The 12,197-nt window shown below is 38.5% G+C and overlaps 1 protein-coding gene across 3 annotated transcripts; it reads right to left on the reverse strand.

Moving 5' to 3' along the window:
* Positions 1-5,478: 5,478 nt before the first annotated feature.
* Positions 5,479-9,032, reverse strand: LOC149404011 (E3 ubiquitin-protein ligase APD2-like). 3 transcript variants are annotated; one of them, XM_089607100.1, is made up of 11 exons: positions 8,917-9,032; positions 8,523-8,845; positions 8,241-8,347; positions 7,990-8,115; positions 7,810-7,903; positions 7,536-7,610; positions 7,372-7,454; positions 6,813-6,959; positions 6,534-6,606; positions 6,077-6,425; positions 5,479-5,669 (listed from the first exon to the last, which is right to left on the reverse strand). In XM_089607100.1, exons 2-11 carry the CDS (start codon positions 8,842-8,844, stop codon positions 5,594-5,596), a joined length of 1,452 nt encoding a protein of 483 aa, XP_089463226.1. In that variant the 5' UTR covers position 8,845; positions 8,917-9,032; the 3' UTR covers positions 5,479-5,593. The 3 variants fall into 3 exon arrangements, with proteins under 3 accessions (XP_089463226.1, XP_089463227.1, XP_089463228.1); XM_089607101.1 differs by having other exon boundaries at positions 8,994-9,010; XM_089607102.1 differs by having other exon boundaries at positions 8,038-8,115; positions 8,523-8,960.
* Positions 9,033-12,197: the final 3,165 nt, after the last annotated feature.

The following is a 12,197-nucleotide window of genomic DNA, read 5'->3' on the forward strand; positions in this document are numbered from 1 at the left end:
GGAAAGTGCGTGAGGGAAGTGTGAACTTCAACTCACTCGAACACTTGAAAGTTTGAGATTACACATCTTTTTATTTTTCGGCTTGTCTACAAGGAGACCTCCCACTTAAATTTTCAAGAGCATATAGATTTTGAACATATGTGATATAGATATAGTTTTGAAAACATTTTGAAAATTTATTTGATTTGGATGACAAAATATTTTTCAAGTTTGAAAGTGAAAACGGTTTTTCAAAATTCAAACTAGTTTTGTAAAAATTCAATTTCAATTAAACTTTCAAAAATCAAAACATTTCAATCTTACACATCATGTTTATAATCATATGAAAAACATTTTTGATCAAGAAAATTTTCTCATTAGAGTTCTATAACTCATGGTAGTGGGGTTTGAAAATCCTGATTTCAAAAAAAAAACTGGAGTTTCAGACAGCCGCGCACCTCGGAGTAAAATCGCCATATCTGGCGGCTCCGATGTCCTTTTGAGCCGAAACCGGTGGCATTGGAGAGAAGACAGACAGAGCTTTAATTTGATTTAAGAATCATTAAATTTCGATTTCTGAGCAGAGAGTTATGCCACTTTTAATGCGGGTTTACTCCAGCTCGAAGAAAAAGAAATAAATTAAAGCTTGGTCCTATTTAGGTGCGAAAAAGAATCAAGTGTAACGGAACGTTTTAAGATGTTTTTTAAAGCTTTTATTTATGTTTTATTAGCAGGGTAATAACATAGAATAAAAGAAATAACAACAAGCATAAAACGAATACGGTAAATAAAAGAAACTAGAAAGACAAAGTAACTAGTCACAAAATTTACCGAAATTTCTCAAACCTTTAAAACACGTTTTTCAATATAAAAAATTAAAAACTTTTAGAACTGATTCTAATGTGTTTTAAAAACATCCCAAACTCATAGAAAATCAACATGCTTTTTAATTTAAAGACATGAGCAATAAATTAAAAAAAAAACTAAGATAACAATTCTAACTTGTCACAAAATTAGTAAACTTTCGAAAACGATTTTCAAGCTCATAATTTTAAAAACATGTACATGCTAATCTTTGACCATAGCTCTGATACCATTTGTTGGAATCGATGTAGGGTTTGAGAAAATAATTAACGCTTCGCTAAGCGGCGGAATTTTAAAAATTTTCTTTTACAAGTAAAACAGTTTTTACTAACCTAGACAAGTGCAAGTACATGTAATTAAAAACCAATATGAGCTATGAGTTTACTAACCTTTCTTGAAGCTTGAACCTTGAAGAAGCTTTTGGAAAGTTTGCAACGCTCATCTCCCCTCACAGCACGTCTCTCTTTCTTTCCTCGGCACCTCGAGCAACCACGAAAGTTTCTATCACTAAATCACTCGAAAAGAAGGAATCAGTGAGTGGGCACTTTTAAACGCTACGACTTAAGAACGAGTCTCGAAGTCGCAGAGCTAAACACTAGGTCGAGTGTGGACCTAGGTGCCAAGACAAGAAAAAATCGAAAATAAACTAGAGAGAGAGGATTTTCGGCCAAGTTCTAGAGAGAAAGTCTCTCAAATCTCTTAAACTTGGATGAATGAAATGTGAGGAATGAGGCTCCTATTTATAGGAGGAGGATTACCTTCAAAAGGTAGTTTCCTCTTTTCCTATTGCCTTGCACGTCCAACATGCCTCATGAAGGCTTAGGATTTGTTTCCTCATTTGATTTCCTCTTAGTTGGCCGAAAATGCACTTTCCTTCTTAAGGAAATTTGTTCCCCCTTTTTCTTTTGGCAAGTATCTTCATACATCAATGCACAAAATAAACTCTCTTTCCCACTATGGCATGAACGAAATTCAGCCTTATTTTCCTTGGGTTGGACGAAATTTGAGCTTCTAGAAGGAGCTTCTAGATGTTTCTTCATTTGTTCATGACAACATAAGAAAAGCCCATTAAGAATTTTCAAGTAAAATTCTATGAAATGAAATTAATCCTCAAGGACCAATTACACTAATATGGCTGAGTAATATTTATTTCATTTGTCATCATATGACAATGTCAAAAAAAATTTATTGACATTCTTTTCGTCCTATGTCCAAAAAGACAAAAATACCCTTTTGACAATTTTCATAAAACTGTCTCGTTCTTCTTTTGACTTAGCTTCCAGTTTAACTATTCCTATCGATGTGATTCGTGACAGTGACCTCATGGACCCAAATGAACAAAGCTTGAGCTAAACACTTGGACTCAAAAGTTCACAAACCTTTTCCAAGTTTAGCTTAATGCCAACTGACTCCACTAAAGAGCTGACACTGAAAATCTCTCGGTTCAAATGAATTTGTTTTCTACTCAAGAATTCGACCTAATTATGATGAGCGGATCCACTGAATATTATCTATGTTTACCCTTCATGAATGTCATCAGCTAGTCGGGATTTACTAAATTACCATTTTACCCTTCTAGCTGTTATTTTCTCAACTCCTTTGTCGCTTGTGAATAAGTTATAAACAATGTATTGACGAGGAGCTAACAAGTCACATTGTTTCATCCAAAAGAGTCAGGACTCAATTTGGACACTGGCCAGTTCATTTATTCACACTCCAAGGAACAAAGCATGAGGTGACATACATTGCATTTCAGCAATCTTGTACATGAATTCCATATCTATGAGAACTTCACAAAGTTACTCATGACAGACTCACAACTTAGTACTTCACCAATAGGCCTTGTTCGGAATCACATAGTGAGTCCGAACTTTGACTTTCTCAAATGAGAATACTAAGGTGTGAAATGGCATGTCTCATTTCAGGATTAAGGTAAGCATGATGCAATTCATACATAGTGACTTCGAGACATAAGAGGTTAAATGGTTTGTTATTATATTGTCTCTAGAAGTGCACTGGTCAATTCAGTACCTTCGGAAGATACCTAGAAGAACTATAGAGTCCCCAACTCTCAATGCCTCATAACCAGACATCATAGATTCTTCTAACAATCATACTGAGGTCAATAGTCCTTTGACCCTAAGATTGCGAATATATCGTTTTAAGCAAACTACGAAGAGTTTGTTCATGCAAATCTACATTTGTCTCTTCGTAAGTTGTTAAGTTTGTTTATGGACTAAAAGACTAAGGTTTTATCATAAAACTTCAAACAAAGAAAGAATGAATGAACGTTTCAACTTTATTAATAATGAATAAGCAATTACAAGCAAGAGTCTTCGTAAGACTATATGACATCAAATGTACATAAATAGATACTACTACTCTTCTTGTGGGCACCATTGACAACAGAGATCCACTCATGATGCTCTTTCGAATGAATCTGTGAAACAAAAACATTCAGAGTCAATCAGATGTAACATATGTGGCAATATATTTCAAACACATTACGAAAATAAACTGAAAAAAACCATTCTTACCAGTGGGACTGCGTTCAAAAAAATCTTCTTCAGATAAACAAACACTGATAAGAAACAAGGGCTTTCAAGAAACAAACGATTAGAGAAAAGGCGGAACTAAATAATTCAAAATTTGAATTACTTAACAAAATGAATCTATGAATATACGTGAGCACAATTTACATCAAAAACCAGTTTCTTGATAACAATTTACAATAACTAATCCCTAATTAATGGGATATACACGTTTATATAATAATAGAAAGTACATGGTGTTGTCGGTCGTTTTCGGAAAACCCGAGACGCCAAGAAGGCACGTCGCTCAAAGGGCCGATGGTCAGGCCGGAGGTCCTGAAGAGCGGCAGGTCTTCAAGCCCTCGCCTAAACTCTTGACTCCTCGAGTCGAGCTTCGCTCCTCGAGTCGAGCCTTGAGTCAATCTCCTCGAGTCGAGCCTCGAGTCAATCTCCTCGAGTCGAGCTTCGCTCCTCGAGGCGTGCCTTGAGTTGTTCCTCGAGTTGAGCCTCGAGTCGGTCTCCTCGAGTCGAGCTTCACTCCTCGAGTCGAGCCTCGACTCGCTCCTCGAATCGAGTCACTCTCGCCAAGTGAAAACCTTCATATTTCATGTGGCAAGAATGGTATTCGAAGGCCCGCAAGAGTCCGGCAAGACGAGCCATTCGCCGCGCGCACAGCAAGCTGCGCCGGCCAGCCGCGCAGCAAGCAGCGCGCCGCGCCATCAAGACAGCGCGCCGCGCCAGGCAGGCGCGCTCCATGCGCCGCGCCAGATGACCCGCGCGCCGCGCCCCCTGCGCCGCGCGCCGCGCGCCGCGCGTTGTGCGCCGCTCTTTGTGCGCCGCGCGCGCCGTGTGCCTCCACTTGATGCCACATGCGTTCCTAGTCCCACATGGACGAAAAAGAACCCTTCTAAGGCCCCCAAACACCTATAAATACCCTCTCTCATTGAGGGGAAATCCCATCCCATTCTTTCTCAAGGAACTTGAGACTTCTCTCCGCTTCTCTAGATGCCATCCTTGGCCTGAAGCGGATTCTCCACGATTTCTCGCTCTCGGAGATTCTGAAGCGCTTTCCGGGGACTCCCGAGTGCCGCCTCTCTTGATCGAGCGATTAATCTTGAGCCCACGAGTGCTCTAACGGTTTTCTACTGAAAATCGCCTACGCGTCTAGCCCCCTAGACGCGTCCGCCATTTCTAACAAGAAATCGCCTACGCGTCCGGCATTTCCGACTAGGAATCGCCTACGCGTCCGGAATCTCCGCCACAACAAGGAACTCTTGACTTAGAGTCTTCCACGTCTCCAAAGGAGAGAAAACACACATTCTCTCTCGCGCACGCGATCTCCGAAGTCCTGAGACGCCGCCGAGGACTCCTCGCGCCCCGTCTCCTTCGTCGAGTACGCTTCTCCATCAAGGCTCCACGCCTCATACAGCGTCTTTCACGTTTGAACTACGTTCTGACCTGATCCCAAACACGGGTACGTAGGCAGCCGACAACCAAGGCACGGTCACTCCCCCTCCTCACCCCCTACCTCTCCCGAGAGGCGGGTTGATCGGAGAAAACCCTAGCTCGAGACTATCGAGTTCACACTCTTGGCCCGGGTGCGATCACTTGGTCCGGCCTTGGATCGAACCGCCCGAGGTAATAAATAGTTGTTCATTTTCGTGCGACAACACATGGAAATCAAAACCAGTTTCTTGATAACTAGACGTGGCTACAAATTAGGAAAGCCAAAATATTATGGAATTCATGATAATATTGAATAATAAATGTTAACCAAGCCCAAAATACGTTCCTTACGTTGGTTGTATTTTGCATATTTGAATGCTGATCAATTTTTTTTAAAGGTAAAAGCTGACATGTATTAATTGCATTTTTTTTTGCCGATCAAAACGTTAAATACATGTTGGTGTAAGCCAATTTTAATAGAGGATAGTCTAATAATTTGTTAAATGAATAATTAAGCCACATCATCATTCGTGACTAGAATTGAAACTTAGACGAACCGTTGGCTATATTGCAATACCAACATTTCAAGAGGTTTAATCTGACTATTTTTTTTTTTATATAAGCATATTGGCATAATATTGTAAGAAGAAATACTCTGTTGTGTTAAGCTCGCTAAAAAAAGGGGGGACTCAGCAACAATTCTTAGGGTAAGCAAATCAATATCTCTCACTTTACTCGAATATCTTCGAGGCTTCAAGTTACATTCTAAGGAATTAGACCGTAAAAATTTTCCTGACTTTCTTCATATTCCGACGGCATACTGGACAAGTGCCATCTGCTTCGGCTAACCTGAAGATAACAAATGTAAATGATTAACTAAATAATTCGAACATTGGAAAAAAATAAGGTATTTAGGTCCATACATAAACACTGTCATTGACTTGGACATTTTATATGCACTCAATACTTGGACGTTATCTTTTCCATGATATTAGTGCAGTATAGCGTAGCCACAATTGCTAGTAAATTGATAAAATTCTTATGATCTAAAATTAAGGAAATAGGTGGTAGGAATATTCTCCATTGCAGAAATCAGATAAGAGCTTTAACGAGTATTACGCACAAACTGATCTACACAAATGCTCAAGGATTAAGGACTTTCTTGTTCGTTATTGCATTTCTGTTTTGCTTAAAAATAATGACATATGCATTTAAGAAAGAGCCGTGCAGAAAACGGTGAAGTCAGATAGCAGTACCTGGTTCCACATGCAAAACAAGCCACACAATGCCCGCATGGAAGGAAAAAGCAGTCTCTTGGAGCATCGAAGCATATCGCACAAAGGCGTCGAGTGTTGTTACCATTTTCCCCATCTCCTAAAGCATTGCCCTCTTGTGGTCCAACAGATAGGAAGTCCTCAAGATCTACGTCATCGTGGGAGAGCGAATCATAAGACGAACCACAACTTGAAAGATCATCTTCTTTGCGAGAAATTAATGGTTCTCTCTCAGATCTAATCTGTTCCTGTGAGCTCCCTCTTGTACCGTGGTTACTTTGACATTTGTTAAAAAAGTTGAAAGAAAATAACATGATCACTGTCAACACACCTACAACATAGAAACCTGATTGATCATCCGTAGACATTTTATGCAAAAAGAAAGATAATGAAAAAAAATAATATTACGATTCAATATAAAACAGAGGAATGAACATACCTGTACCAACAATATATGTGGCCAATCTTGGACTATAAGAGAGTTTGACATATAACCCATGCCCGGAATCGGCCTAGAGCAACCAACGGAGCAAAATTACAGCATATACAACAAAAATTGCCACATAATGCGAATTTAATATGGTGTCTGTACAATAGCATTTTGCGACATCTAAACAATATGTTAAATTAAATTTAGAAACTGTTATAAAAATTACAATTTATACTGTTGCCATATACATCTACTGCAAAAATTATATATAAAACATAATAACTATACCTGCTCTGGTCCAAGAGACGTTAAGACAGCTGCATTTCCATCGGGGAACAAAATTCTCATGCTACAAAACCCTCGAGTAAGATTGCATTTATAATAAGCCTCGCTTGTGTTGTACAGTGACGATTTTATTCTGAGGTTTAATTGGACCTGTTAGATAAAAGTTTGGATAGTATAAATGAATGCACGGAAAAAAATACCAATCATGTAAGATGATCTTGCTAACAGAACCTAGATCTGGTAAAAGGAACTAATTCTTGAATGAGTATATAGATTTGACAACATCAGAGTTAGGATTTGGATAAAATAAAGCATAACAGAAAATTTCCTCTTCTGGGGATCAGAAGGTGCAAGCTTCTGTCCGATGAAATTTGACATTATCACTAATCATCATCACAAATGTTGAAGTTATATGTTTTTTCTTTTATGAAACAATATATTTATTTAATAAAGAAGCTTGGAAATTTTCATGTAGAAGTTATAAAAACATATCCCTAAAAAGATCATAATCACGAGTTGATATTGACATTCTCATGGATAAGAGAAAGAGAAAGAGAATAACCTCTGTGTCATCTGAATTCAGGTTACCCACAGCAACGTAGTAACTCGAGGACATGAGTATATCCTGCCAAATCACACCACTTCCTGTGAGGACATAATTACTGAATCAGCACAGTTTGATATTCAAAATGGCGAAATCATAAAAATTTCTGATTTCATTTTCACCATGGATAATATTCCATGATAAGGTGGCATTTGGATATGCTGGATTCTTCAGCCATCGAGACAGACCTTTGCTCCCTGAGTCATGACAGTTGAGACACTATGAAAAATTAATGAATAACTATTAAGATAGAAAAAATAAAAATAAAAACTTTGAAGTTAGAAAATTCAGTTCCATGATAGATACTGACTGGTGGAATTATGGATGCCAAGTTTTGGCCACGTAACAAGCAGGAAATGATGTGATTTGGAAGTATATAAAAAACTTTTAACATACCTTGTGCTATTATCAGGAAAACAGAGAAACTAGGAGACTGCACGACGTAGGATACGTTTATTTCAGATCCCTCATTTAGGTAGTACATCAAATCCTGAAGATTATTTCTCTCTCCACATTAACAGTACATAATTTGAACAACAAAAAAGAAAAAGAAAAAATTACAAAGTTAGAGCTTACTTTGAAAGAATCCGTAGAAACTGTAACATTATGAGTTTCGGACCAGACCTTGACTTCATCGAGACGCGGAGTCTGGTAAAGTCCATAAAGCACAGCCCTGGTTGTCGACTGGTTTTGCTCTTCAATCTTCATACATTAAACAACTCAAATCACAATTTTAATTCCCAAGACTATGGGAAATGAGAAAAAGGGTCATTTTTCCATCACATAAATTGAGGAAAAGAAAAAAGTGCGCACATTCACACACAAACCTTTATAGACTTGACGAATATAGGACTAGGTTGCAGAAGCAGGGAAGAATTTGGACCGAGCTGCAAATTTACAGAGCCATATACTCCAAGAATCAATGTCATCGATACTGCGACAATAAAGCGCATCAAAGTGTTAAACCACTGGAAACTGTACACACAATATTACAGGGGGAAAGACACTCGAATTTCGAACCATATCTTACAAAGCTCTCGAAAGATTAAATTTTAGATCATTAGTCGTTTTTATAGTTGAAATACATTCCATGAGGATCGAATACAAACCAAAGAACCAAAACGTGAGCAAGACGATGACACAGGACCAGGTTTCGTCGCCGATGATCAGAGACACGCCATCTTCGGGAACTCGAAGATCGACTCCGCTGTAAGAATGGCCGATTCGTCGCTGCTCTACCTCGACCTCCCGATCACGAAGCCAATCACGGCTCGGGAATTGACTGCCATGAATCTCCTCAGCACTCCTAACCTGTGAGGCGTTTGACGACGATGACGCAGAAGAAGTAGTGCCGACCTCGGAGGAACCGTCGCGAATGAGAGCGGACGTTGCAGAAGAAGAGCTCGAGCGTCGCGCTGGTTCGACTTCCATTCTAGAACGGACGCGAAACAATGACAGTAAGAAAACCCAAACCCTAGCCCGAGAGTTTGAGAAGAAACGAACCTCGGCAACGAAGGTCCATGGTAAGAGGAAATAGAGCTGATTCTCGTTTGAAAAGAAACCAGCAATTTAGTCTTTACCAATAGGTCTGTACTTTCGCTGGCAGATGACTGGTAGTTGAGAACAAGAGAAAGAGAATGGCCGTTAATTCGTTTTCTTATTCTACGCGGAGATGTAGTCTAGAGTGTACTATGTTTGGAGAGATTTGATCGAAGTCACAAACTCGGCTCCAAATTGCAAATAAATCACGACGAAAAAAGGTGTTGCATAGATGTCACTTTAATAAAAAAAAAAATAGGACCAAAATACCCTTACGTAGATTTTAAGATTGTTTCCGAAATCTCTCTCTCTCTCTCTCTCCTTCACAGCCATCGCTAGAAAATAAGCGAATTGGTTCGTCGAGGAATGATCTTCAGAGCTCTTGAGACCTATCTTCATCATCCCGAGCTCGCTCCAAGTTGAGTCATCGATTCCAAAATCTTCGCTCGCTTCTTCTTCGCAGCCTTCGATTATGCTCGAGTTCTCGGGAACGATGTGCGGTGGTTGCGTCTCCCGAGTCAGATCTGTTCTCTCAGGCGACGAGTGAGTACTGTACTTTCTCTGTAGCTTTGATTGAGAAGAAAGAAGAGTGGTGATTACGGTTCCATTGGAGGCCGAGTCCGGATTCCCATGCCTCCTCGTCGCTCATCGTATTCTCTGGTTACAAAAAGTAGACCCACATAACAAATTACAAAAAGCAGACTCGTAGTACAATATTTCAAAAAAAAAAAGTAGACCCACAGAACAAATTACAAAAAGTTCAAAGTAGACTCGCAGTCAAATATTTCGAAAAAAAAAGTAGACTCACAGAAGAAATTACAAAAAGTAGACTCGCAGTCAAATATTTCGAAAAAAATAGACTCACAGAACAAATTACAAAAAGTAGACTCGCAGTCAAATATTTCAAAAAAAAAGTAGACTCCCTCACAAATACAAATACATCAACACAGATTCCTCCACAAGGCTCCGAATCTCCGGGACCAGAAATCTCCAATCACCGTCATCGTAGTCACCGACTTAGCACGAAAGACGCGATCTTAATCGCAACCGGTTCTCTATTAGTGATACTCCTCATAATCTGCTGCGCTCTTCAGATTTGTCTTCTGCGAAGAAGAAAGAGAGACTCGACAACGAAGAGGACAGAGAGGAGAGCGGAGAAGGAAATTCCAGCGACCGGATCTGAGATTTCCAGCGCCGGACAGACCGAAGGGAAATTGGTGCACTTCGACGGAGCGATGGTTTTCACGGCGGACGATCTTCTGTGTGCGACGACGGAGTTCGGGACTGTGTACAAGGCGACATTGGAGGATGGTCACCAAGTGGGCGTGAAGCGACTGAGAGAGAAGATCACGAAAATTCAAAAGGAGTTCGAGACATAGACGTCACGTTGGCGAAGAAGAGAGATTGATTTTATTATAAGAGGGTAATTTAGATTTCTATAGGTGACCCAAATGCAAATAAGTGATACTGATGCAATTTTAGCGAATAAGTGACACAAATGCAAGGAATGGCTGAAGCTGTGACTTCAGCCGCAAATGCCACTATGTTCTCGCATTGACCAATTGTTAAAGCCCACAAGTAAGATGTAGATATTGTAATGAAATAATTTCGGACAGTCGTAGTTATTCTTATAAAAAGTAGAGTTAATGGTGACAAAAATTCTCAAACTTTCAGAAAAATATCACTTTAATACCAAGCTTGGATGTAGTTGTATCCTTGCTACCTGTTGTGAAATCATCTATGCACGCAAACGTACCTTTATCGCTGTAAGTCTTCTTTGTTTCCTTTTTACTCGTTTTTCGTCATCAAAGCTTCCGTTTGTCATCAAATACTCATCGGCTCTCAAATAATATCATTTTCCTGAAATATTTTGCAAAAAACTCGTGATAACCGTTAAAAACACTTACGGATTAGATCGATTCAAGTCAAATGGGAGCGGATTCGCACGTAAAATACGAGTTTTGTTAAAACTAACGTGTTTGCCTATGTGACATGTATAAAGTAATTAATGGACGTTTTTTAAGAAAATCAAAAACTAATTAATTTAAAAAAAAACAACAAAAAAAAACTAATTAAGAGATAATTTATACCTTTCCCCTTTCATCTTCTTCCCCAAGGAGACGAAACCTTCCTCCAAAGTCCCGTCTCCGGCCTTCGCTCTTTACCCAACGGCTGATTGTAACCCGACGGTCTTTACTTATATGCATTTGATGTAATAAAGTCTCACTAAGACTCTTGCTTGTAACTGCTCAATAATTAATAAAAGTTGAAACTTTCAATCATTCTTCCTTGTCTGTTTGAAGCTTTATGATAAGCCTTAGTCTTGAGTCCTTAATAAAACCTAACAAATGAAGAGTCAAATATATATTTGCATGAACAAACTCTTCATGGTTTGCTTAAAACAACATAATCACAATCTATGGATCAAAGGGCTATTGATCTCAGTATGATTGTTAGGAGAATCGATGATGTCTGGTTATGGGACATAGAGAGTTGGAGACTCTATAGTTCTTCCAAGGTATCTTGTGAAGATACTGAATTGACCATTGCACTTCTAGAGACATTGAAAGAACAAACCATTTAACCTCTTCTGTCTCAGAGTCACTATGTATGAATTGCATCATGCTTAAATTAATCCTGAAATGAGACATGTCATTTCATAGCTTACGTATTCTCATTTGAGAAAGTCAGAGTTCTAGATTCACTATATGATATAGACAAGACCTGTTGGTGAAGTACTAAGTTATGAAGATGTTATGAACAACTTTGTGAAGATCTCGTATATTTTACGAGATTTTAAATAAATTTTTTATATTCCGCCATTTAGTAGAAGCGATAAATCATTTTTTAATCCTAGATCAATTCCAACAAATGGTATCAGAGCTATGGTCAAAGTATTAGCATGTGCATATAATTTGAAACATGAGTTTGAAAATCGTTTTCTTGAATTTACTCGAGTTATGGTTTTGCTACAATTGTTAAATTTAGATTTTTTTTAATTTATTGCTCGTGTCTTTAAATTAAAAGGCATTATGATTTTCTACACCTTCAGGATGATATTAAAACACATTAGAATCTGTTCTAAAAGTTTTTAATTTTTTTCATAATGAAAATCACGTTTTTATAAGTTTGAGAAATTTTGGGTAATTTTGTAACAAGTAATATTGTCTTGCTTGCTTTGCTTGTTTACTCCCTCGTTTTATTTTTGTTTTTACTTTATTTTGTGCTATAATATTCCCATGTTA

The sequence above is a fragment of the Urtica dioica genome, chromosome 2 (assembly GCF_054948205.1).
Source record: "Urtica dioica subsp. dioica isolate 48M chromosome 2, U.dioica_male_clone48M_v1_H2, whole genome shotgun sequence".
Classification (NCBI taxonomy): domain Eukaryota; kingdom Viridiplantae; phylum Streptophyta; class Magnoliopsida; order Rosales; family Urticaceae; genus Urtica; species Urtica dioica.